The sequence below is a fragment of the Trachemys scripta genome, chromosome 7 (genome assembly GCF_013100865.1).
Source record: "Trachemys scripta elegans isolate TJP31775 chromosome 7, CAS_Tse_1.0, whole genome shotgun sequence".
Classification (NCBI taxonomy): domain Eukaryota; kingdom Metazoa; phylum Chordata; order Testudines; family Emydidae; genus Trachemys; species Trachemys scripta.
In genome coordinates, this window is record NC_048304.1 from 22,970,888 (window position 1) to 22,998,219 (window position 27,332).

Consider the following 27,332-nt stretch of genomic DNA (forward strand, 5'->3'; position numbering starts at 1 on the left):
TTTGGCATTTCCTGACTTTCAAGTGTTTCACTTTGCAAATTTAACACTCTTCTGTAGTTTCTTGTGTGGAATTTACTATTTTAGAGAAAAAAAAGTAAACAGTTAGCGATGTCTTCGTTTTTTTTGCCTAGGCAGTTTGGCTATACTGTATGAAAAAAACAAAATGGTTTCTGTGCCTCTTACAATATCCAGTTGAAAGAAAAGGAATTTTCATACTTTAGATACTGTCTCACAGAAATGTCTCATAAACAAACTAGGGAAATACAACCTAGATGGAGCTGCTGTAAGGTGGGTGCATAACTGGTTGGAAAACCGTTCCCAGAGAGTAGTTATCAGTGGTTCTCAGTCAAGCTGGAAGGGCATAACGAGTGGGGTCCTGCAGGGATCAGTTCTGTGGCCAGTTCTATTCAATATCTTCAATGATTTAGATAATGGCATAGTGAGTACACTTATAAAGTTTGCGGACGATATCAAGGTGGGAGACGCTGCAAGTGCTTTGGGGGATAGGATTAAAATTCAAAATGATCTGGACAAACTGGAGACATGGTCTGAAGTAAATCAGATGAAATTCAATAAGGACAAATGCAAAGTACTTCACTTAGGAAGGAACAATCAGTTACACACATACAAAATGGGAAATGAGTGCCTAGGAAGGAGTACTTCAGAAAGGGATCCAGGGATCATAGTGGATCATAAGGTAAATATGAGTCAACAGTGTAACACTATTGCAAAAAAAAAAAAAAAAGGGGGGGGGGGGGGGGGGGGCAAACATTCTGGGATGTATTAGCAAGAGTGTTATAAGCAAGACACGAGAAGTAATTCTTCCACTCTACTCAGTGCTGATTAGGCGTCAACTGGAGTATTGTATCCAGTTCTGGGGGCCATATTTCAGAAAAGAGGTGGACAAAAAGAAAATCCAGAAAAGAGCAACAAAAATGATTAAAGGTCTAGAAAACATGACCTATGAGAGAAGATTGAAAAAACTGAGTTTGTTTAGTCTGGAGAGGAGAAGACTGAGCGGGAACATAACAGTTTTCAAGTACATAAAAGGTTGTTACAAGGAGGAGGAAGAAAACTTATTCTCCTTAACCTCTGAGGATAGGACAAGAAGCAGTGGGCTTAAATTGCAGCAAGGACAGTTTAGGTTGGACAGTAGGAAAAACTTCCTAACTGTCAGGGTGGTTAAGTACTGGAATAAATTGCCTAGGGAAGTTATGGAATCTCCATCATTAGAGATTTTTAAGAGTAAGTTAGACAAATGCCTGTCAGGGATGATCTAGATCAGGGGTCCCCTACGACGTGCCCACGTGCACCATGGTGCCTGCCAGGGCGTCTGAGTGTGCCCGTGTACTGGCTGGCGGGCGAGCATCCGCCGAAATGCCACCGACAAGCAGCGTCATCCAGAGGCGGCACCACCACCAAAACGCCGCTGCTTGTCGGCAGCATTTCGGCGGTGACGCCTATTGACGTTGCCGCTTGTCGGCGGCATTTCAGCGGATGCGTGTCTGCCGCCACTGTCCTCTGTGGTTCGTCGTCCGGTGCCTGCCGGATGAAAAAGGTTGGGGAACACTGATCTAGATAATATTTAGTCCTGCCATGAGTGCAGGGGACTGGACTAGATGACCTCTCAAGGTCCCTTCCTGTCCTATGATTCTATGGTATTCTGTGGTATTCAGTATAATTCAGCATCAGATCCTATATAATTTATACTACATTTAACTCATTCAGTGCTCCTTAAAAGATCATGACAGGGCAAAGAAGGATTCTACAGAAATTTAACAATACATATTTTTCTCATAAAACTAATCTTTATTATAAAAATTATAACTATCTTAAACAGCCTTGAAAATCTTCAGCATCTCTCATTTGTATAAATGCTGCATAGTTGGGAAGGAAGGACCCTTGTGGTTGCACAGGGCCTCATTGGCTTCAGTGGGGTTACATGTGTGTGCAAGGGTCTACTTATGTGGATCCAATTGCTGGACTGGGGCCTAGGTCAGATGATGGCCAAGAAGGAACTTTCTTTAGTAACGTTCAATAATTTTTTTAAAAAATTACCTGTGACTTACACATATGCACAAGTAGAAGTGGTGATTATAAAATGTTTAAATAGAAGCTTAGCAATACAGATATTTATTGCATTCAGAATTTAAATGCCATAAGGATAGGCCTGGTGAGCAATGGAAATTAAATATTTCTACTTCCCGTAAAGAAGTCTTTTGTGCTCCCTTGACTTTGATTGTTCCTCCATTTCACCTTTCCTTCCCACTAACATTTATTCTGATGTCTTTTTAAAGTCTGGGCACATTTTAGAGGTGTATGTCATTAGGACTTCCTTGGGGCACATTTCTTTGTGGTTTTTTAATTGTAAGCTGTTTGGAACATTGACTGTAACAAGCAACAAAGAGTCTTGTGGCACCTTAAAGACTAACTGATGTATTGGAGCATAAGCTTTCGTGGGTGAATACCCACTTCATTAGTCATCCGTCTGACGAAGTGGGTATTCACCCACGAAAGCTTATGCTCCAATACATCTGTTAGTCTTTAAGGTGCCACAGGACTTTTTGTTGCTTTTTACAGATCCAGACTAACATGGCTACCCCTCTAATACTTGACTGTAACAGTAATCGCTGCTTCATGGGCGTTGACCCCTGTCATGTGACAGGGATATTAACCTTTGGAACCTTGACCCAGACTATGTGTATAGGACCAGGAAATAGTTTGTTTCCTACGGTAATAGTACTCTTGTGTGTCAGGCCTATATTACAAAGATTGTATCTTATACAGAACTCATCATGGTTTCAATGCTTAACAAAGAATAGATCATAAACAGAGCTTCTATAGACCTGTACTGATGGCGTTCTGTTACAGTATATCTTCTGTTACAATATTGTACATTAGTAACTAAAGCATTTCCTGTATATAAATACAGTATAACAGTTGTGATTAATAGCCAAACTTCAGCTATAAAAATGGCTGCAAGAAGCATAGCCCATATTTCTATGGAATAACGGTTATTGTCAAAAAGGCAAAAACAAACCATCCTGATATTAAATTATTTTCTTAATATAATGGCTGAGTTTATAATCTTGGTCATAGGATCTCTAGTCCCAGGCAAGTACTTATTGCACATAGTAATGTGCTGTGGATTTTAACATAATGTGGTTTTTTTGCCTCTTTTGCGTTTATAATCCCCCTTTTTAAGCTGTTCTGGAATTGGTTGTCAAGAAGCACTGCTGGACAGTAACATTTTAGATAATTTCAGGAATCTGCTTTCACTCTTAGCCACCTTTCAGTTACTCAACTTCATTCTCCCTGTGCATTACACTTCCATCTCTCTTCACCTCCCACCTTCACGCTTCCCCCTCCCTTTGGTCGTTCACTTTTCTTACTCCCACAATCTTATGGACTATAAGGTGGATAGAAAGCTGGCTAGATCGTTGGGCTCAACGGGTAGTGATCAGTGGTTCCATGTCTAGTTGGCAGCCGGTATCAAGTGGAGTGCCCCAAGGGTCGGCCCTGGGGCCGGTTTTGTTCAATATCTTCATTAATGATGTGGAGGATGGCGTGGACTGCACCCTCTGCAAGTTTGCAGATGACACTAAACTGGGAGGAGTGGTAGATACGCTGGAGGATAAGGATAGGATACAGAGGGACCTAGACAAATTAGAGGATTGGGCCAAAAGAAATCTGATGAGGTTTGACAAGGACAAGTGCAGAGTCCTGCACTTAGGATGGAAGAATCCCATGCACTGCTACAGACTAGGGACCGAATGACTAGGCAGCAGTTCTGCAGAAAAGGACCTAGGAATTACAGTGGATGAGCAGCGGCATATGAGTCGACAGTGTGCCCTTGTTGCCAAGAAGGCTAATGGCATTTTGGGCTGTATAAGTAGGGACATTGCCAGCAGATCGAGGGAGGTGATCATTCCCCTCTATTCGGCATTGGAGAGGCCTCATCTGGAGTACTATGTCCAGTTTTGGGCTCCACACTACAAGAAGGATGTGGAAAAATTGGAAAAAGTCCAGCGGAGGGCAACAAAAATGATATGGGGCTGGAGCACATGACTTATGAGGAGAGGCTGAGGGAACTGGGATTGTTTAGTCTGCAGAAGAGAAGAATGAGGGGGGATTTGGTAGCTGCTTTCAACTAGGTTTTTAAGGTCAGGCTTGACAAAACCCTGGCTGAGATGATTTAGTTGGGGATTGGCCCTACTTTGAGCAGGGGGTTGGACTAGATGACCTCCTGAGGTCCCTTCCAACCCTAATATTCTATGATTCTATGATCCCTTTCTGTGTCAGTCATTCTTGCTTGCTTCAAATCCTGTCCTCAGCCCCAAACACCTCTTCCCCAAACAATTGCTTTTAATAAAATAAATAAAACTAATATTAAATATTGAACAAACGAGCTGGATGCCTACCATCCCCTTCATCACTTTACCTGTTGCCACATCTTTCATCTGCTTTGGTCTTTTTAGAATGTAAATGAGGAGGAATGGTCTTGTGGTTGAGGTCAATGTTGTGAAGGCCAAGACTATAACAGGGTTCAAGCAAGAACTAGATAAATTCATGGAGGATAGGTCTATCAATGGCTATTAGCTAGGATGGGCACGGATCGTGTCCCCAGCCTCTGTTTGCCAGAAGCTGGGAATGGGCAACAGGTAATGGATCACCTGATGATTACCTCTTCTGTTCATTCCCTCTGGGGCACCAAGCATTGGCCACTGTCGGAAGACAGGATACTGGGCTAAATGGACCTTTGGTCTGAGCCAGTGTGGCAATTCTTATGTTCTTATGCTGGGCATTCAGGGATTTTCATTTAATTCCTGGCTCCACCACAGATTTCTTATATATTTTGAGTAAATCAGTTAATCTCTCATTGCCTCAGTTCTCCAGCTATAAATTAAGGAAAAGAATACTCCCTTTGTCTTGTCTATTTAGAGCGTAAACTCTTTGCGGTATGGATTCTCTTCCTATTTATCAGTACAGCACCCAGCACATTATGGTTGCTACTATAATAAAAATATTACCAGAAAAAATACAAATTTGGTCTTTGTTATTGTGAAGTTTTGATCGTGTTCCTCCAGTCATAATCACTATGATTAGGAATAATTAATTCTCTCTTAACATAGCATAATGGTGATACAGCCTATGCAAAGAGAGATGTAAATGTGGAGAAGTTAGAATGGATGCAGGGTAACCCTATTAGTGCGGGGGAGAGGACGTTTTTAAAGAACTGGAAATGTGCCAAAGCACAAAAGTTTCTGCTGACAGAAGGGAGCTGGGTATCATGAAGTGTGGATTTTCTTTTTCATGTCTCGTTGCTATTAAGTGTTCTAACAAGTTTCTCCTCTGAAGATGTATATAGATTATAGTTCTTCTGGAGTTCAAATGGGAACTGGCTCTTTTTTTTAGGTCAGTAATTTCTCAATTTGGGACTTTTTCCTCACTAGAAAAACTTGTTTGCTTGATACATGGTTTTCTCCCTGGGCTGTAAACAAATCACTTGCAGAAACATTTCTGCAAACGCAGAATTGAATTATGTTGAAATGTTTTGTTTCTTTTGCTACCATACTACGGGGTTATAGCACCATAGCTATGCTGTTATAATCCCCATACTGTAGATCAGGGTTCGGCAACCTTTGGCACGTGGCTCACCAGCGTAAGCACCCTGGCGGGCCGGGCCGGTTTGTTTACCTGCCGTATTGGCAGATTCGGCCGATCATGGCTCCTGCTGGCCGCGGTTCGCTGCTCCCGGCCAATGGGGGCTGCGGGAAGGGGCGCGAGATGAGGGATGTGCTGGCCACCGCTTCCCGCCGCCCCCATTGGCCTAGAGCAGTGAACCGCGGCCAGTGAGAACCGCGATCGGCCAAACCTGTGGATGCAGCAGGTAAACAAACTGGCCCGGCCCACCAGGACGCTTACCCTGGTGAGCTGGGTGCCAAAGGTTGCCGATCCCTGCTGTAGATGTAACCTCCATTTCTCTGTATTTAAAACTGTATGCACACAGGTTACGTAGGCATGTTTTTTTTTTTTTTTTGATACAGCTCGACTATATTTATACTGCTGATGGAGGGAAGTTTTGGGTTCCCCGCTAGTTTCATTTTACCAGGTAGTTAGAGCTGACTTGGAATGGAAAAGGGAAAAAACCCACTAAGTGAACTTATATAGGGCACTTCACTCCACCCCCCATCCGTGGCTTCTAACTGGAGCTGTCTCAGCCTGTCTTAATACAATTTAGCTATTGCACGCCAGAAGGATTTTATTTATGGGACAGGGCCCGTTAGAACTTCCTTCAACCCCTGAGAAGCTGTGAATAGGAGAGAGTTCTTGAGCAGGCATGCCGAGCGAGTGTATGCATTTCTTTAATAAGGCAGGGATTGATGTCTTTTGCAGTTCAGGGGTTAGGTAAACAGCAGTCCCTCAGTTCAAGGCTCTCCATGTTCAGTTGTTTGTTTATATGGATCTCACAAGGTTAGGTTAGCCTTCTTGACATCTCAAGGGAGCTTTCCTGACCATAGTGTAACCTCATCTCCTCCAAAGTTGTGCAGGACACGTAGCATCCCTTTTCAGAAAAGGTATCACAAGAATAGGGATGCCCGGAACTCTCTGACCAGTCTTCAGTCTCTAAGGAATGTGGATATCGTTTAAGTGGACACTTCCAATTACTTTAAGGGACTAACTTTAGTTAGCAAATATTTGGGTAGAGGATATTGGTCTGTTTATGTGTGTGGTGGTTTTGTTTTTGTTTTGTAGTGGAGCAGATGCTAACAATGCTCAAATTGATTACCTCCATATTCATAAACCAATGTACTTGATGTCAGCACAGCTCTGGGAATAAATCTGATGAACTTGCATCCCTCTGTAGACTTGGTGTGACACAGCAATAAAGATAATACAATAAGTCCTACAAAAATAGGTGGCAGTGTTAATAACTCTTTTAAAAAGTGGTGATTGTCATGTATTTAAACAGACAATATTAAAATCCAAAGATAATGTACCTCAGCAGATAATTTTTAAAGGTTTGTCACATTTTGCACATACTATTCAACAGAGTTTTCAAAGAAAGAACTGAGTAAAAAGAATGGGACATTTAAATACCACAGTGAAGGATGTAATATAAAAACCGGAATAGAATAAGTTGTGTGTGAAGTTTAAGTATTACTTGTTTCCTTCCTCAACCACCTGCTTGGCTGCTAGTTTTCACAGGCAGTTGTAACAGAAGAGAGACATTATTCTAGTAATTTGTTAATTTATCTGTGAATAGTGAATTTCCTCCACAACTGTTCTCTCCCACCCTGTTCCTCTCCGATCAGGTATAGGATGGTACACTTGACATATTAATTTATTGATGATTTCTTGAAAATTTCTTCTGATTTTTCCTTGGAGTAGGGCATGTTTCATTATTTTTAGGAATTTGAAGATGGCTTTTTTCCTTTCAGTGTTATGATAAAATCTTATCCTTCTCATGAGATATTACTGGAGCCTTTCCCCCTCTCCTTAAAAAATGTAGCCCATTTTAAAAAATAGCTTGAATCCTAAAACTTGTTGAATGAGTTTTGCTTATTTGATGATATTTGAAGATGCGATGTGAAGCACCTTCTAGGCATTTGTGAATTGGCCTCACGACCCCACTTTGACATAGGTATTATCTTTTTCAGATAGGGAAACTGAGTCACAAAGAAATATTGTGATTTCCCCAAGTGCCCACAGGAAGTTCCTGACAGAGCCAAGGATTGACCTTAAACTTCCCTTCTATTTGAATTATAATGGTATGACAGCAGGACCACTCTCCTAATGTAGGGGCTGTATCAACTCCACAGCTATTTCAGGAAACCTCTGATGTCCTGTGATCCCACATAGGACAGCTCCAACAAAGCAGGACTGCCCTGTGGAAATCAATATGGGTGGCATCCAAACACAAAGGAGAGTCTTTCCAGTGGGGACCACATTCCATGTAGATTAGCATGTGCAAGTCCAAATTCATGGGATTTTGTCCCTTTTAAATAATGCGTGCGGTCTGTCTTAAATGTTGGGTTTCATATTTAATCAGTATTAATATGATAACAGGAGTGAGACAACTGAAGCGAACACAAAGAGATTATCTCTTCTTAGCCAAGTGCATCCATTAGCTAGGAAATATAGGTTTCTATTAAATGAAACAGACAGATGGGCCTTTGGAGGTGGCTGGGAATGGGAGGAGGGAGGGGGGGTTAGGGGTGAAAGTTGAGGTTTAGAAAATCTCTATAAAAATAAAAACAAACCATCCATCTTGATGGTTGGCGTTTTAGCCTCCCAGTGCACTTTAGGGATGCTGCTCTGATTCCTATCGAGAACATTATGCTGAAACTTAATCCAGCAGAGCACTTACTCCTGCCAAACTCTGGCTCAGAGGTTGCTCTGCTCCCCCAGAAATAAGTGGCTGGCGGAGCTTCAGGCCCAGGACGGAGCTGTGCCATCCTCTGGAAGATTGATTCTTTGAGATCCCCAATGAAAAACAAATTTGATCTGCTCAACATTACCTTAAAATTTTCCTTTTTGGAAGGGGTGTGTGTGAAAGCAAGAAACCCCTGTCGAAACATTTCAAATTATTATTTTATTCTTGAGCGCGCGCGCGCACACAGACAAATAAATAAATAAAACCCCCATTTAGGAACTGTTGCAACAATGTTTATAACTAGTGTTTGAAACCAAGACAATAATACTATAAATAATTGTAGATGATGAAGATAGTGGAGAGAAAATAATATAATTAAAAGAATTTTACAAGACGGGCAATTCACTAAGATGGATGGAGTAACACAATATGTTAAAAATATCTGTTATTTAACACAAACATGACATGGCTGATGGGAAACATCTGTCTTTCCAGCAATCCACTGGAATGGCCCCGTAATACTACTTCACCAGAGGCGAGGGAGGAGTCATGTTTAAGCTGTGTTACATCATTGAATGTCAGTTGCTCAGTCACAAGAGTGGGTGGTGCTTTTCCTCCCAGATGATCTTTTAAAAGAAATCCAGCATCCATTTTGCTTGATGCAGCACGAGAAGAATCATTTAGGGTGGCCATACCTAGGAGTAAAAAGATGATCTTCAACAAATTAAAGTTTGGCTTACATTTCTGGAAATGTTTCCCAATGGTCAGACCTGATAGGGCGTGGAAAAGAATCCAAAGGGAATTGATGGAAGCCTGGTTGGTTAGGTCATTTAAAAATGATTGATGAAGTACTGCAGACATCACTATAACAAACAATCTCTCACTGGCTGGGGGCTGATAAAGTGCTGGGTCTTTTCCATCCCTAGCTAGTTTGATTTCGCCATATTGTGATTGTTCCTCTTCCTTTGCTCTATTGTTTTGGGGTGAGCTTTGAGAGTCAGGGAGGAGATTGATGGGGAAGACATAGTGGCATGGATGGAGGATGAAGTAGCAGCCATCTTACCTTTTTGAATTTCCAGATTTCTCTGTGTGTAATGAAAGGAATAAATATCCCTTTAATGTAACTGAAATGTACAGTGTTTGTCTGTATTGCTTTGAATTTTTTAAAGTAGAAGGTCCTAAAATGTTTTACCAGAGATGAGAATCATGAAAATTAAAGATGAAAAAGTGGAACTCCTTACACTTGGATCACATTGTCCACCGCTAAACTATGTGGGATTATTTTTGGTGGGTTTGTCCTTAGAAGGTGAAAAGTAATGAATGAACTATTAAATTGGTAAAATGGGGATAATGTCCTTATCATCTTCTTCTTCTTCTTCTTCTTCTTCTTAGGCATCTCCATTACTGGAGGTTTGCAACCTGGGTAGCCCATTCTGTATGATCCTCTGCTAATCTCATGGTGGATGAATAGTCCTTATGATCCACCCAGGATACCACGTCATCCATCCAAAAGCTTCTTTTTCTGCTTTGTGTTCGCCTGCCATCAACTTTACCTTCCAGTGCCCATAAGCATCAGTGCTGAACATCTTAAAATGTACCCTGCAAATCAAATATTTCTTTTCATAAGATCTGATTATCTTTTGCTGAGTTCCAGTCATCCCTAGTACTTGTGCATGTAAATCTTCTCCCAAACAGGTAGGAGAGCTTAGTGGGCAGGAGAAGGAGGCCTGGCAAAAAAAAATAGTGGAGGCAGGTGATATCTTAGAGATTCCCATTTCCTTTTTGGGGCTGAAAACTGCGGCCATTGCCCTCTCTCCCTGCCTATACATAACACACAGTGGGAGTGGGATCAAAGGCATGCACATTCTGCTGGCTTTTACGAGAGGGAGAGAGAGAGATGTACTTCCATTTTCCAAACAGCCTTGTCATTCCCACTTTGGAACCTGACACAATGGGCAAGGTTTTTTGCATGTGTTGTTTTTTAGAAGGGGAGGGAGGTGACTGAGCGGCCAGCCTCTTGACAGGGCAGTTGTAAAACATTCATAAAACTTTTATTGGGCTACCACCCTTCCAGATAAATATTTTCTGACTTTATGGGCTTGTTTTAGGGTTTGGATCTTAATAGCAGCTTTGTAGCTTTTTTATAGTCTTTTGGCAAAATCCACCTCTGGAGGCTGCCATGCTTTCTAGGTCCTTGGAGTTTCTTCATTACTAAACTATTGCCCTTTAACCCTCCTTCACTCTTGAAACAATAATGGAACCAACTATTAAATTGTCCTCTTTCCGCCCCAGCTCTTGTTCAGGGTTGTAAGTTGACCCAATGTTGCATGTCTGGTGGTCATGGTGGGGAAAAAAGGTGAAGATGAGTATAATTTTATTCTAGTTTCCATTATCATATGAGACGGTCTCATTTATTAGCATCTTAATTGTGTGCGTATACATATTTTTACTCTTAAAATATCTAGTTAAAGATCCTACTATATATTGGTGCCACTTTGGGCTTGTCCTGCGGCAATTTCCATGCTATGTCTCAATGTATTCCTACAAACATAAAATCATGACAGTGTGTCTCTGCAATCAGTGATGAGACCAGTGGGCTTGCAGCCAGGGTGATACAAAGGAATGCTGTATGTGAAACTCAGAGACGAATGGGAGCAACAGTTCCAACATCCACTCTTTTTTTTTCATCTCATCGTTTTGCAACTGAAGTGATTTCATGAATTTTATCATTGGCTTTCTCTCCCCTGGCTCTTCCATGGGCCAAGAGGGTGGGTACACTCTGTCTGCCCTGAGGGAGCAACTTGGGATATTTAGAGGGTCCAAGAGTTGGATGTAGAGTTTTTTTTCCCCCACCGATCAATGTTTTGTGCCACTTATTCCCTATATCCTAGTTTCCACACAGTCTCTCGCTTCTTGTCGGGGTGATTTTAGGGGCTAGAAGGAATGTATAGTGTTTCCTCTCTCTCTCACACACACACTCTCTCTCTCTCTCTCTCTCTCTCTCTCTCTCATATAAGATTACCGCTGGAGAAATGTGTGATCAAAAATAATCTCTTGTCACATTGGAGTGTCTATGGAAACCATTGTCATTCCTAAATCTTTTTGGGAAGGGGATGCTTTTTCTGCAGAATGAATAGAGCAGCTGTTTCCAACCAGGAAGTGAAACTGGTGACTTGGTACTCTGCAGTTCTGAGCTTCTGCCTAGTGCTGAGTCACTGAGCTACTCGTGGTATTTTATAGGCTGGGGCTTAGCTGGAGTGAGCCAATTACTGGACTCCTGTGTTGCTTCAGACTTTTCTAGTTGAATGGAACAACCTACCTGTGGCAGATGGAGGATTATTTTGTGTGTCAACTAGGGGTCACTCTTGAATATCCACAGGTTCAACCTTGTCCTATGAGACACTTTTGTCCATTTCATTTGTGCAGTTCATAGTGGGCCAATGTGTATCAGTCAGCCCCTTTTCAACACAGCATGGCATACTCAACTCAGCTGACCTTGTCTATGCTAGTGGACCATATTTGATGTGGCTGAAAATTCTAGTATAGATACCACTTTGGAGTGACAACATATAGTTTCCTAGGTGAGTCAATCCTTGCCCTCTTTCCTAATTACCAGCAAATAGGCCAAATTTAGTGTTACTTCTAGTCACTTTTGTGGGTACCCCGGTGATCTGGCATCTCCCTACCAGGAGCTGAATTATGATGCTTGACTCACTTCTCATAGGCTATTGAACAGCTCTATCAGAAAGACTTGGTCATTACTGATTTGGTTAAATCTGAACCAGTGATGTAGTTCTTAGGTTCTGGATCTGTGGAGCTGGAGCCTGAAGTTCTCTCTCATGCACAGAACAGGAATAATAACAAAGTAGCAGTAGATCTTATGAAACCCATTGCCAGAGGTGGAGTTTTGTCACAATCATCATAAGTCCTGGATTTCTTTTATGACTTTCACATTTTTAAAGAATAGCCAGGATTTTTGACCTGGGAATTCTGTATATTATGTAGTTGATGTTTGGTGTTATATACCATTTTTGTTAGTAATTTTTTTAAAATTAAGATTAAAATAAACAAAAACAAAGCTAGTGGCAAGATTTCAGCCTCTTCTTTAAAATCTCTGGGGGAAAATACAAAATTTACATCAATGCACATACCAGAGTTTCTTTCAGCATGTTTCCCAAAATAGCAAACCTGAAACAGGCTGGTAAATTTCTCTGAGTGAGGCACAGAAAGGTTGAATAACTTGCCCAAGGCTGCAGAAAGAGTCGGTGTCTAAGCCAGGATTAGAACTCAGGAGAAAAAGTTGATAGTAGATAAAGAATTTTCATTTTGCTTGATAATATCAAGAATATAGAAAGTTAAGTAAGCCGGTAAAACAATTCTGAATTACTTTTAGGGAACCTTGGAAGACAGAGTTCAGGTGAATTGAGAAAGTTGTACAAACTCCAAACAGTAATGAATACAGTAGACCTTTGAACTCTGTATGTCTAAACTTTCTTTGATACGTAGCCTGAATTTGGCCTTGACCATAGGCTAAGGCATCTGAAGGACATAATAAGCCTTTCAACCTGAAAAACAAAAATTTGTGGTGGTGATGGGGATACTGATCAAGCACCATTTTCTGTTTAGAACATGGGAACTGCAGACATGAACTCATACTGTGGAAGCATAAATGGAAGTGAAACAATGAACAAATATTGCTCTAGGGGAGAGAATGTACTTCTCACATTTTGTTCTAAAATAATTGGCCTTCTGTGGTAGACATGGAGGTCGTGGAAAGAGGACAGGAGCTCCTTAGTTGCCTGTGATTTGACTTAAAAGTTTGTTTTGACCTTAAGCAATGTTCCTGTTCAACAGCACTTAACAAAAGCATATTTGATGAAACGTTAAACTCCCAAATCCCATTCTCCTCCAAGAAAATGCTAAGTAGTTTTTAAATTAGCAAAATCAGAAATTAATCCAGATCACTCTACTTATGTTTGCTGTTGATGTATTTAAATATAAAAATAAAAAATGCACCGCAGACACACGTGTTCCTGCCCTAGCCATGACACTTTACACATTTAAAAATGGATTTCTAATTGTAATAGTAATGTAGTGTACTCCTATTTATCTGAAACCCTATTATCTGAACTACAGAAATCTGTCCTTGTCGGAATCCCTTCCTTGTCCTCCGTATGTCTCATGCTGGGGGACAAGGAAGAGATTTGGATAATGTGAAGGTTCAGATAATAGAGCAGAGACCCCCAGCCAGGACTGTGAGGAGGAGGAGCCCCAGTTGCAGGGAGGCCGTTCTGCTGGTGAATGGTTCGTGCCAGCACAGGAAGCCGTCTGTAGCCTTGTTGTTATGGGAGTGAGCGAGCAGGGCAGAGCAGATTTCCCCAGCCAGGACTGCAAGGATGAGTGGGAGGACAAGCCTCTGATTGCGGGGTAGGCCACCTTGTTGCTGAATGGCTCCTGTCCTCTCGATTATTTAAATATTATCCAAATAAAATCTATGTACCCCATGTTATTCAGATAATTGGGAGTATACTGTAATACCTAACTGTTAGGGCTTGTCTATATGGTGGAGTGATACATCCTTGGAGGGTGATTTCTAAAACACACTAATGTGCTGCGTATTAATTGGTCCATGTAGTCCCTGCTGGTGTACACTTTAAAGATGGCAGTAGGGAACCTTTAGTGCACACCAGAAGCATCTGCACAGGCCAGTTAATGCACACCCACATTAGTGCATTTCAGAAATCACACTCCTGTAGCATGCACGACTCCACTTGTAGATAAGCCCTTATATACTTTTATCCATAGATCTCAAAGCATTTTACAAAGGAGGTCAGTATCATCCCCATTTTGCAGATGGGGAAACCGAGGCACTTGGTGCCTGTGAATTGCTCAAGGTCACCCAGCAAACCAGTGGCAGAGTCAGGAATTGAACCCAGGTCTTCTGAGTTCCAGTCCATTGCTTTAGTGAGAGCAAATTGGACTACAGAGGAAGAGATGCTAAACGATAGCACCCATTCCCTCTCATTGTAATGATAAAAAGTTAGTTATGTCCCTGCAGTTAATGGGTCAGATTCATTGAAAATCTGAAGTTACTTCATTGAAGGTAAAGGAGTTACTCCAGTTTTACACTAGTAAAAATGAGTACAGAATCTGGCTCACTGTTGAGTGTAAATGCAGTGTTCCCACTTCCTGTTAACCCTCGACAGAAACTGATGGAATCACCTGCACACTGCTTTCAGCCCAGAGGCCTCTCTGAAGTGTGAGGACTCAATGTTATCTTCTTGTCTGGGTACCACCCAAAAAGCATCACGACCATCTCTCTTCCTCGCCATTAGGCCAGCATCATCTTTGTTCTTCAGAGAATGCTTAAAAGTGCTGTTCCCCATACTACCACTGGGTAGCATTGAAACTGCTTGTTGGCTGGTATTATGCTAACCGTTCTAGAAATGCTTCCTTCAGCTATCGTATTGGGCATTGCAATTATTACATTGCCACCAAGCCATGTAATTCTGTTTTTTGGATTACTCTGATTCCCCCATTCCAAAGCTCTACCATTTGTTTTCAGCTTTCAGAAATGGCATAAACACAATCCTGTTGTGTTTTTTTTTTTTTTTTTTAAAGTGTTCCAACTCTTGAGAGTTCAGATTGGAAGTTAATATAAAAGTAAAACATTTCCTCTGGGAAACTCTTGCACTTATCTAGGACTTTTGGGTTTGAAATACACAATGGCTATGACTGATAACTTCACTTTGTATCCCTGAGACTTTTGAAGAGTGAGACGCTCATATTTTGGCATCGGTCAAGTAGTCTGGTCTTCATAGATTTGCCTTCTGTAATGTCTTTGTGCAGAATGTTCCCCCAGGGCATTGAGTTGTGTTTCAACTCCCATTTTCAATAGCTAATGTATGGGCTGTTCTGTTAAACAACTTTTCTACACCATTATATCTGTGCAACGTCTACATGTGTTGTTTGATTTGCCTTGTGTTCTCAGTGTTCCCCCCCCCTTTCTTGTTATATTTGAAACCCCTGAATAATAATGCATTTCTGTGTAACTCTGTGTGAGTGAAGTGGTACAAATTTACCAATGATAGAATGTGCTTTTTTCATTCATAAATTTTTCTTTTATCGGTCACAACGAGTCCTGGTTCCATTTCTTCATTATTTCATCACCCTCTGTTTATATGTGCTGTGTGTTTTTTACTACAACACTATTTATACTTACTGCATGTTACAAATTATTAAAAGTTCAATGTTATTTAGAACCTTCAGTGTTACAAATGGAAAGCTTTTGTAATCCAACTGCTTCAGATTCCAAAATAACACAATTGTTATACAAGTCAAAGAAAGAAAGAACAAAATAATTGGAAATTGGTTGGTTCTTGCTTACTTTCCAAGACCTGAATTCAGGATAGTAGGCTTCCTGTCCAAGAGCTTAAGGATATCACTACTGCCTTAAAGCAGTACAAGAAAATGATTTTCTGGGAGTGTTGATGGTAATATCAACACTTATAAAGGAGTTGCAAGATCTGACTCTTATGCCAGGTCTGTGACTGCTAATGTTCTCACTCATGCTGTAAGTAAAACTACTGCTCTCTGAGCCTCCGAGATTCCGTGATCCCTACCTAGTCCTCCCTAAACCATGCCCTACTTACATCACCCAGCCCCACTGCATCTACAATGCTACTTTAATTAGCTATTATATCTATAGTACTTGCATTTGCATCTCTCTGCATCTGTCAGTCTAAGGTGCTCATATACCGTGCATGTTGTAAATAACTTGATAGATTGATCTGTTGCTAATTCATACATCATTATGGTATATTTAAAGTAGACATGGATATGATGCTAGTCTAGTCAGCTACAGAAGTTGTGCTGGCATACTTTCCAGGAAATATGCGATTTCCAAATATGTGGTATTGTAATTAGCAGCATATGCTGACTATTATGTGTTTTCTTTTGAAAAAAGTAACTGCAAATAAATGCAGACTCTAGTGACTTACTGAACTCTAAAATGCAACTTTTCCTTGGCTGGCTGTATGTTGAATGCCTACACAATGCGTGGTATGTGTCTGATGTATATTGGATAATATATACATGTTACAGCATTTGTAAATATACAAAATGTCCTGCATGCACACATGCGCACACACAGTGTATCTTGTGGCTGCCCATCCTCAGCTTGTGTGGTATGATGTATACACTCATGTGCACTCCCACACACTAAACCCTTGCAGGTCAAAAAGTGAGGATAAACTTTTGAACCCAGCTGTTTCCAAATTAAGTGCATGTGCAGGGACCACCAGAGCTGGGGTTACCATACTCCAGAAAAGTGCAAACATTGACACCCCATATTGTACTGCAGGAGACTTCTTGTTCTTCCTTTAGTTCTTGAGGGTGATGCTTTGAAAATATTCTGTCCTCTTTGCCCTTTCTTTGTCACCAGAAAGGACAGGCGGCAGTTCAGTGACCTCCCTTCGTTATGGAAATGGGACTGATACAGTAATCAGGATGCTACATATGGAGCTTTTTAAATTACTGCTCTTCAGTCTTTTGTTAGCCTTCATTATTCTTGAAGTTTTTTTCTCAACTCCTAAAAATGGCATTTTTAATATGCAGAATTAAAAAAGGCAATATGAAGAATACCGTTTTTAGTCAATAAGCTTTTACCTTTTAAACCAGTTATCTTAGTTTCTGCTCTAGGTATTTTAATTGAAGATTAACTACTGTTAAAGAGTATACAAATTTAGGTAGTATATATTTGGAGTATTAAAATAGGACTCATTAAAAGATGGGAATAGTGCAGTCTGACCATTATAATTTTAGATTGCAGAGCACAGAGCACAAACTAACCTTCATTAAAAGTCAGCAAAGCTGACCTATAGGTTCTTCTAATGTTAAGGAGGTTTTTTGTACTGATGAAATTAACAGAATACTTTGTGATTCACAAGTTCAGCATGAATCTTACAAGTATTTCTCATATGAAATCTGTTGCCTGTTTTGTAAAATATATACAGTGGTTCAAAGAATAGTTGCTGTAAACATGAAACATATATAAAACTCACATGCTACATGCCACTTGCTTGAGTTACTCATTACAGAAACGATCTTAGATATTTATTATGTGCCAAATATAGTAATTAAAAGAACCATTCATTGCTGTCTATGAACTGATTTGTATTCTTACACCCATTGAAGAAGTCAAATTATCGTATTTGTTTTCAGACCTAAGTATTTAGGCGATGGGGACCATTTATTTTATTTTTTTTTTTTTTTTTTTTTTGAGGCAAGGAATTGAAGGCAATCTTTTCATTTCCCCCTTTCCCTTTAATAGTTAAACTAACCTCTCGCTTGCCTTCTTCATTTCCCACAGCTCAGCCCCCACCCTTACACACATTCTTTCCTCAAGAAAATGTTCTCAGACAATATTGTTTAGGCCTGTTTCTCCAGTTCTTTTCAACTTATAGGCAAGGGAGTGTATTTTGTGGTCTCCATATCTTGGATCCAGATGCTCGTTGCTGTTCTTAGTGTCATGTTTTTCTAGAAATACTATTTTAACAATGTAGATTTTAATAAAATAATTGAAAGTAGTTCCAGGACCAATAGCTTTGCAGAATTCCAGTCACCCAAAGTGAGAATTATATTTTTTAATAAACAAAAGTTTATGTATATTTTCTCATCAGCATTGTGGTATGGAGCGGTGAGTGCGTCTTGTGCCTTCATTATAATCTTGGAAGGCTAAAATAGGGTTCTTTTCATGCTTTAGATAAACTAAGGCTGAGACCTTCCATGTTGATGGGCTTTGAGTTTACCCCTGGAATTTTTTGTTAAAGTCTCAGAGTCCACCTTTCCTCTGACTTTATGGTTACTCAAGTCACCTGTCACCTTTCTGCTTAGGAGAGATGATTGGTGCTGTACTTTAGAACCATTGCCTCTCCACCAGCTGCAGGAGTCACTGATGAGTGCCATGAAGCTGTACCTTCCCCCAGGGTCTAAGTGCACTCCTGCAATCTCTTGCAGTTTAGGGAAGAAGAAGCTGAGGGGCAACAGTTGAATTCAGGTGCCTTTGCATGGCAGTGTAGTAGGCTGTTGATGTTCTGCCATATTGCTCCACCAATGCAAATAAACGTTGGCTCTCTCACTTCTCGTTGCCAAATGTCAGCTAAGGAAGATTTTTTGGGCTGGGATTGGATGTATTCCACTGGATTAAAGGTTGTTTCAAAAAGAATATCAAGAATATCCAGGAGTATCATAATTAATGACTATAGCAATTTTGGAAGGGATATTAAACTTCACGCTTCAGGGCTTAAGCCAATCTCTAACTCTTAAGGATCAAGATCAGACCTAATGTGAAGGGTGGATTATTTCACATCTCTCTAGCGCAGGGTTCTTACACCTTCTTTTCAAAACATTTGGTACTGATCACTGCGAGAGACAGGATACAAGAGTAGATGAACCTCAGGCCTGCTCAAGCATAGCAGTTCCTTTGTTGTTGCATCTGCTGGGGGAAAGCTCTTACCAATCGGGGCTGTGTCAGTAGCCACTCTCCTCCCTTTCACTTTCCTCTACAGAAGAGTGGATGGAGGGAGAATGGACCTCAAATGCACAAAATTCCCAGGGTTCTGCTACAAAATCAGCAATAGCTGTTGGAATTGTAAGTCACTCCTTGGTTGAGTTCGGAGGCAGAGGAGCCTACAATTGATCAGCCCTGCCCTCAACAATAAGTGGAGACATCAGGACAACTAAGCCAAACCGGGGGTGAGGGAATTAAAACCCTACGGCAGGGATCTAAATAGAGGACACAGCCACAAGCTGATATTTGAAGGGACATTGTGTTTCTTATTGGTAGTGTTTTAGGTGATTTTATGGGGTATAAAGGTGACTGAAGCGCTATCATTCAGTGAATGAGAAAAGCCAAAAAAGAGGAAAACGTGGAGTAGGTTTTTAAAAAATTAATTTGAATGTGATCATTGTTTAAGCCAGGAATCTTCACTTTTCCCCTTCATTTCCTTCCCTTTCGCAGAGGTCCCATATCCTGACAATCAAGAATATGTTGGAACGGGTGTGCACCATTCCTTTCTTGGGCCAGTTGAAGGGAAATGCTTATAAGTGATGTAACTCTTCTCTCAACTTCTGCCACTGTGAACACATTCCCTCTGCAGCATTCCCAATGAAAGATAAATGAGCAAGTAGGAAAGATATTTGTTACTTTGCTGAGGTGTCTAATTCTGTTGTAATGGAAACTATTTTCATCCCGTTGATGATTCTCCTCTCCTGAAAGTGCAAGACCCCAATTTTTTTCACTGAATTAAGAACAGGTTTCTAGATTTTGTTTGGAATTTCTTTTCTTTCCAAAACTTAGAAACTCAGCCGCTGCCAAATAGTTTCCCTACACTTAATGGCAGTGGCTAATTGTCACACGAGGAGTGTGTGATGTCAGGGATGACCGACAGATAGGTTGGGCGTTTCTGGGTGATATATTGGACTATATTCGTCTGTTGACTTTGAATAGGCTAGGGTGCCACAACCATTGAAGTGCTAGCACAAGATAAATGTTAGAGAATTATCCAGCAAGAAAATAAATCTTAAGACATTGGAACCCTTGCTCATAAAGTGGATCATACTAGGACCCAAACTTAATCAAATAAACAAAGATTTAAATTATTTGAGTGAGAGCCATGTGAGATGCTGCCCTTGTGGTTTTGGTAATGAGACTAATTTATTTTTAACATGTTTGTATATTTTGGCTGGTCATGTTACATCCCCTATAATCTAATTTTCTCTCTCCTTCAGTGCTACCTTCAGCTGAGCTCACTCAAAATACCAGTCTAATTTGTGTCTTTTGCAATGCCATTCTGACTGAGCTTGTATTTTGGAACTGCCCAGAGACTCTCTCAATCCAGGCGAGGTTCAGAAGGTCACTGGTTCATTCATTAGAACTTGACGGTGCCATTGCATTAGCCTTTACATTGTTCCTCTAATTAACAAATGGGGGTCTAAATCCACAGGCCTCCCATTCAGGGAACTTTCATTGACATCAGTTATGGAAATATTGCAGGAGTGGGTCCTTTATTGTGCATGGACCTCTCATACCTGGTACCATAACGCTAGAAACTTGAATAGTTTACAGTCAGTGCTCCCAAATTATACACACTACAGACATTGTGTTTCTTAGGGTACGTCTTCACTTACCGGAGGGTCTGGCGGCAGGCAATCGATGTTCTGGGATCGATTCCGGAAGTGCTCGCCGTCGACGCCAGTACTCCTGCTCGGCGAGAGGAGTACGCGGCATCGATGGGGAAGCCTCCCTGCCACGTCTGGACCCGTGGTAAGTTCGGACTAAGGTACTTCGAATTCAGCTACGTTATTAACGTAGCTGAATTTGCGTACCTTAGTCCGAAGTGGGGACTTAGTGGGGACCAGGCCTTAAAGTATTTTAGAACTTGGAAACTTCAGGAAGTGAAAGATAATTTGGCTTTGGGAACAATGCTTAGTGGAAGTTGTCCTTGGAGAACATGACCAATCTTCTGCGAATTCAATATCCGATAAAGGAGATTGTACTGTATTCTCTGATGTTGTGCTTAACTAATTGTGGAACCATCAGTGCCTCCAGAAGCCAGGAACAATGTGGTAAGGGAAGGAAGCACAACCTTTAGTGTTACTGTCTCTTGAGATTTTATCAAGAGTTTCACAATATAAGGTAATTTTTCCTTAAAGCCCCAACTATTGGAGTCATGTTACTCTGTGAGAATCTCACCTTTGATTAAAATAAAAAAAAGGTAAATTTCTACCCTGATGTGAAGAAAAGGTTGAAAAAGTGAACTCTAGGGCTCCCAAATTCAGAAGGCAAAAAAGAACTCAATATTTATTATTTCTTTTAAGTCTCATGATTTTTGGACATTTGAAATTGGCAATACTGAACCAGCATTGTGGGAAAGGTTTTCAAACAATCAAGGGCCCAATTTTGCAAATTTCCATTGTCTTTTGCGGATTCTTTCTTATTAGAACACTGGTTATAATATTGATCGAACTAATATTTGCTGGGTACACAAAGAGAATTAAGCAAGAATGAAGAAAGGATTCTTGGATAGCTGTTGAGTGCTGGAAGGGTGGAGTGGAGTGGCTGACTTTTTGAAAATACAATGCAGGAAAATTAGCTATTGAAAAATACCACACAGCCACGGTAAAATCTGTGGACCATCATGATGCCTGTGGACTTCTGGGTTTTAAATTATCTGAGATGCAAATAGAGCAAATTCCTTGATCTTTCAATGACTTATTGAATCAGTTTCCTGGAATGGGTTTCTTAAACAAAATTCCTTTAATAAAAATTCATGCATCACTGATACTTATAGGCCCAAACTTTCATAATTGCATGCAACCAGTTAAGATTTCTAACTAGTTGATTACGTGCACACTTACTATGATTGTGCATGCAAATTATGTGCTTACTCAATAATGAAAAATTGGGCAGATATGTACTGTAGGCTTCATTGGTTCAAAACTGATTGTTATGCTTGAACACCCTTTTGCTTTAATAGTGCACTCTCTTTCTCTCTCCTCTCTACTGTCTCCTGAAAAAACAGAGATTAGGATTGCCAGACAAATATGGAGCAGACAGGATACCAGGGTAGGAGTTGGCCTGTGGCACTTTCTCTGGTTGAAAAGCTGTTTGTGCCTTCTCATAAATACTCACTCTGACTTCAGTAGTGCCATTCAGGGATGGCTGTAAGTTTTGCTGCAATGGACCACATATAGCCCTGGGCCATGAGTTTGATGCTACTGTACTTGCATGTGTCTGATTCAGTTTAGGAAGGGGCGATGTGTCATTTTACTCCAGACAGTACACAGATTGCATGGTACAATCCCACTTTATTGGATTAAGGTCAGTATTGTTTAACTTTAAAATTGCAAAAACATACAGTGTACAGATTTTTAAATCTACCCAGTGTTGTTTTCATTACTGTGACCAGTTGACTGCTGTAACAGCTCAGTGAGCTTTTTCACAAGCACTCAATAAGTGGGGGAAGCTTTGTCATAAGGTTTTAATTTTAGCTTTCCTGGAAGCTAACATAAAAGTGTAACTCACGCAAGAGAGGTGAGCTATCAGTGAATGTCGACAGAAAATAACAAATCCGTGTTCCTTTTCAAACATGCTTCTTTCAGAGGGATTTCTAGGGTGATTTGATGTACTTCAGGGGTAGGGAGTATCTTGGAAGTTCGTCTCTCCTACTGTATTTCTAATGCACCAAATCAGTGTAGTGCAATATCTAGGTATTGTTTTGGCTTATAATAGGACAATACCATGAATTGTTTGCTTGCTTGTTTGTTTTGGGGGGTTTCTTTGTGGGAGCAATGAATAGGCTGATGTGTATGTGTATGTGTGTGTATATATATATACACACAAACACACACATATACACACACAAATACAGAGAAAAGTGCAAGTGCAAACCAGTAAGACCGATTGTGGAAAAAGAGCTAAACTGAGATTATGCCAACCTAATGGTTTCTTGTTAGGAACATATGGACTATGATGAATTGCTGCTGTAAAGATTTTTTTTTTTTTAATTATTGGGATCCTGTGGGGTAAGACTTACAGCATGGGGCAAATAATCAGTGTTGTAGGCTAAGCAATTTTAGAATGTTTCTTTAACTATAATTGGAAAATGTACAGTACATGCAAGAACAAATCCATTGAGTCTTGTCCTTTGGGTGGCCTGTTTTAGTTCCATGTTTACTACATTATCCTTGCTTTTCTCATAAACCCGGTCTCCCATCTGACTGAGATCCACCTGTGAATGACAACTCAGTCTGTGAAACTTTACCCAGGCAGCCACGAAACTGTTGCGTATGTTGGCATTTCGAGGCATTATTAAGAAGTCCACCAGTTAAATGTGCATTGTTGGTTTTGGCCCTCTGTAAAAGATAGAAATAGATGGAAATATATTGTGGAAGTTTAAAGTTTAAAAGCCATTTTAGGAAATAAGACTACGAATAATAGTAATGGGGAGATAGAGGAATGGCAAACATTCAAATTTATTCTGTGTAAAACAAAAATACAAAGATTTCCAGAGTCCTTTTTTATAGAAAGTGATAGAGAAGGAATTTATAGAATATTAAGACTGAAAACTTGATAGTAACAAAACATTCTGTTATAGTTTTCTCCATTCCACACACACACACACCCCCAACCATTTTCTTTTCCTTGTAATAATTAGTTTGAACTTTCATCTAGTTCTGTGGATCAAGTCATTTTCATACAACTTTCAGGATTTTTTTGTGTATGCTTTAAATCTTTCTTCTAAATATTTTTTTTTGTAACAAAAAAAGCCGTGAATACATTATAATTTCAATTTTCATGGTGTGTGAAAGATTTCTGTACTAGGTCTTTATTGTTTTTGAAGAATTCATCACCCTAGTTAAGAAGCTTAATATAAATTAAAGAAGGTATTAAGGAACATTAAGACATCAAAATGTGGAGCGTTCTTTTCCTTTCGATTGCTCCAAATGCAAACAAGTTGAATAAAATGCAATCAAAGGGCCTGTTTAGAGAACATTGAGTGGCTTTTCAGCTGTGCTGTGGAGAACCTCTGGTAAGAGCATAATTCAAATAAAAAGGCCTTTCTTTCCTCTTCCTAATTCTCTTTGTTGTGGTGACAACAGAGTACAAGCCTGATAAAAATTTAATCACCTTATCTTTTTAAAGCAAATTGCATATTTGTTTACACACAATATACATAACATAAAAAAGAAAAAGCTGCTACCCTATTCTCCTCCCCTTACTAATCGCATTAAAGGCCTTTGCCTAGAAGTTTTTTAAAAATAACTGTTTTAGTCTTTATTCTGAAGTCCCATTGTTCAGGCTTGCTTTAAAAAGGCAGCCCATGGGAAGATGAATATCGCACAACTTAAACTCTGGGCCAGCACTAAGTAGCAGATGCCCAGTATAAGTCAGTTGAGTTGGGTCAGCTTAACTAGCTTCAGTGGTGCCTACTCCACATCAAGAGTTGCAAGCAAGATGGGAGGATTATGGGTCCACAGATCTAGCACTTTAATTTGGAGCAGCTTTGTAATGAATTGCTTTTGGTTCTGTGTCAGATCTGCTAACCTGAACTTTTTCTGCCTCATATGCATTTCTGAAAGGCTGGTGTAAGATTGTGTATTTGTACTTTTTTGCTTTTCATTAGGCTTCCCTGATGAAATTTTAGCCCCTTTTGTTGAATTCAAACCAGATTTCCTGTTGTACTGCTGCTCATCCTAGTGCAGACCAGAGGTATTGATTTCTTTATGGTATTGGGGTTGACCTTATATCAACTGAGGCATCTGTTGGCCCATACCAGTGTGTGCTTTAGCTTCAAAACACTCACATAGGAGTTAAAGATGGTCCCAACTCAGTGCAACCGAGGATTTAGAATTATGAACTCTCACAGATAAAGTCCCCATGCACTGGGTTGGAATTATACTGTATCCCTTAATCAGCATGGAAATTTGAGTTATGCTCTTCAGAACATGGGAAGTTATGCTCTTCAGAACTTGCTTCCCTACAGATATGAGAGTTTAAACATTACGGACCCTACTATAGTGAAACCTGCGCAAGAGTCCTTTGTTATTAAGTAAATCTCCTGTTTTAAGAGACTGTCCCAAATATCCCTGACCATACTGAATTCAGTTTGCCTATACACTCATTAGAAAGTAGATTTTAGTTTATGCAAGCCAGGCTCTTAGATATGGTTTGAGATCCAGTGACAAAGATGTGCCTGGTCCCAGGGCTAGGAATAGTAGTGGGAGTTAAGGGACAAGAATGTGGGACGTTGACAGAGCTGTGTGTGCAGAATAGAACTGGAGGAGTGTTGCCAGTCAGGATTGATGTGTATTGGCAGAACTGGAATTGAGTGATAAGCTTGCCCTCCTGCCTAAACTGTGCTTGGTGTTCTGGCCAGAAGTTGCTCTTCCTTATATTCATAAGAACAGTTCAACCAGAAAGAACGTTTTCTGGCTCTTGTTCACTTTTCATTTTCTTGAACGAAGACAAGCAATGGGACTGTGACAATATGGGAGGCAGAACTTGTGCAGGGGGTGGGGATGAGAGGGAGGGGAGACTTTTAGCTCCATGACTGATGTCTTAAGTAGCATTGATTTTCAAGCTTCAAAACCAGTTCCAGCACCAGAGCCATCACAAGAGTGCACAAAATCTATTAAATTGAAGAAAGACTGTGCTGGATAGTTAAGCAAACAGCAAAGTTCAAGTTGTGGCTCATTGTCATTGTTTTACTATCAATATTTATCTTGCTAATTAAATCCTTTTGGCTAGAGATATATGAGCCAGCAATGATCTTTGATTAAAGGAAACCAACACAAGGTCGGCCTTACTTTAGCAGGAGTGCTCTGATCACCAAGCAGGCCCATGGAGAGTGGGAACAAATGCATATCAGCGGTTGAAATAATAGTGACCCAATTGCTCTGAAAAATATATTTTTTTTAAATACTATGTTCCCAGGCTGGCTGTTCTTAATAACTTGGGATGTTTCCCAGTATGATGGTGAAGCTAGAGCTGGTCAACCAATAATTTCTCTATTGTCAAATTCTATCAAGAGTCCCTGTAGACATCAAGCTGCAGCTTCAGCCTTCACATTAATAGTATTGTCCTCATTATTTTATTTTATTCCAGTAATGCTCAACATGTGCAAACACTCAAGACGGATGGCTCTTGCTCTGATGAGCTTACAATACAAGAATAGACAAGTAAACAGTGCATGGTCAATGGGCCAGATATAAAACATCATAAACTCTCCTCTTTGCCTCTCCATGTTCCCAAAAGTTAACCTGGCCTACTTCTGGAACAAGAGGATCCAAGCTGTGTCCCACTGTCAACAAATAGGCACACCGTGCAGCGCATGGACAGTTGTGAAGTATGAGATGGCCATGGATTTTTTTAGTGTATAAAAAACATGACCCTGTTTTATATTCTGAAAGTGTGTGCTTAACTGTCTGAGAAATACAGAAGAGCTCTGACTTGTTGCTTCAGACCAGGGGTCTGAGTTTGGGCTGGAGAAGATGCTGGGTGGGCGCTGAAGATAAGGCTGCCCTTTGGAATATATTTCGGCGGTCACAGATGGTCTTGTAGAGAGCATTTAGATTGTCTCACTGGCTGTGGATAACACATGGCTTGTTCAAGTGGTTTATGTAGGGTTTAAGGAGCAAAATTCCAATGCACAGTGGAGCGGATAGATGGAAAAATCTGTCCCATCTCACTGCTTCGGGCAGCAGAGACTCCACATGCTTACATGGGTCACCAGAATGTAAACATCCTTCTAGACAAATCACATTTTGATGCTGGATCTTGTCATTTATACTGTATTTTGATGATTGGCATCATGATGATGCTACACTGATTTTGGAAGTTTGAGTTGCACACTTGGATCATCCTGCAGATTCAGCTTGCTGGCTATGGGGTGGACCAGTAAACCAGTGGATGAGTGGCACACTGAATGCACACTTGATACTCTGCTTGATCTAGGTGGTAAATTAAGGACTCTGTTGGGGCAGGGGGAAAGGGCAGCCAGAAATCATGGAGGGGTTAGTAAATATTGTAAATGTTTCTGGTCTGGGGCTTGCAGTACTAGGGCCTGAGTTCCATTTAGCAGTATGAATTAAAACGCTGACTTTATGCAGAGGGGACGCTGAGCAAATTAAAGAAATAGTCCTACTGTGTACAATTGAGCCCATAAAACTCTTCGTGACCTTGAGAAGACCCCCAGCAAGCTGTGGGAACCTTCAAATTGTCCCCTCTGAACTTTTTTTGTGTTGTCATTTAAATATAGTAACTGCTTTTTAATTAAAAAAGAAAAATTAGATGGCATTTCAAATTGTGTCCATGGTGCCTTAGGGACCTATTACAGTACAAATTACCCTATATTATTTAGCGAGGCCTTGTTACCACTGTGTGAACCAAGAG

The 27,332-nt window shown here is 40.4% G+C and overlaps 1 protein-coding gene across 2 annotated transcripts in view; it reads left to right on the forward strand.

Moving 5' to 3' along the window:
* Window positions 1–27,332, forward strand: part of EEFSEC (eukaryotic elongation factor, selenocysteine-tRNA specific) — a 170,393-nt gene that overhangs the window by 129,258 nt on the left and 13,803 nt on the right. The window contains exon 7 of one of the 2 annotated variants that reach the window (XM_034776811.1): window positions 19,398–19,547. The exons of the other annotated variant lie outside the window; for it this stretch is intronic. Coding sequence (XP_034632702.1) covers window positions 19,398–19,483 — 86 coding nt within the window. The 3' untranslated portion in view covers window positions 19,484–19,547. Of the gene's footprint in view, window positions 1–19,397; window positions 19,548–27,332 lie in introns of those variants that run through there. 2 annotated transcript variants of the gene reach the window in all.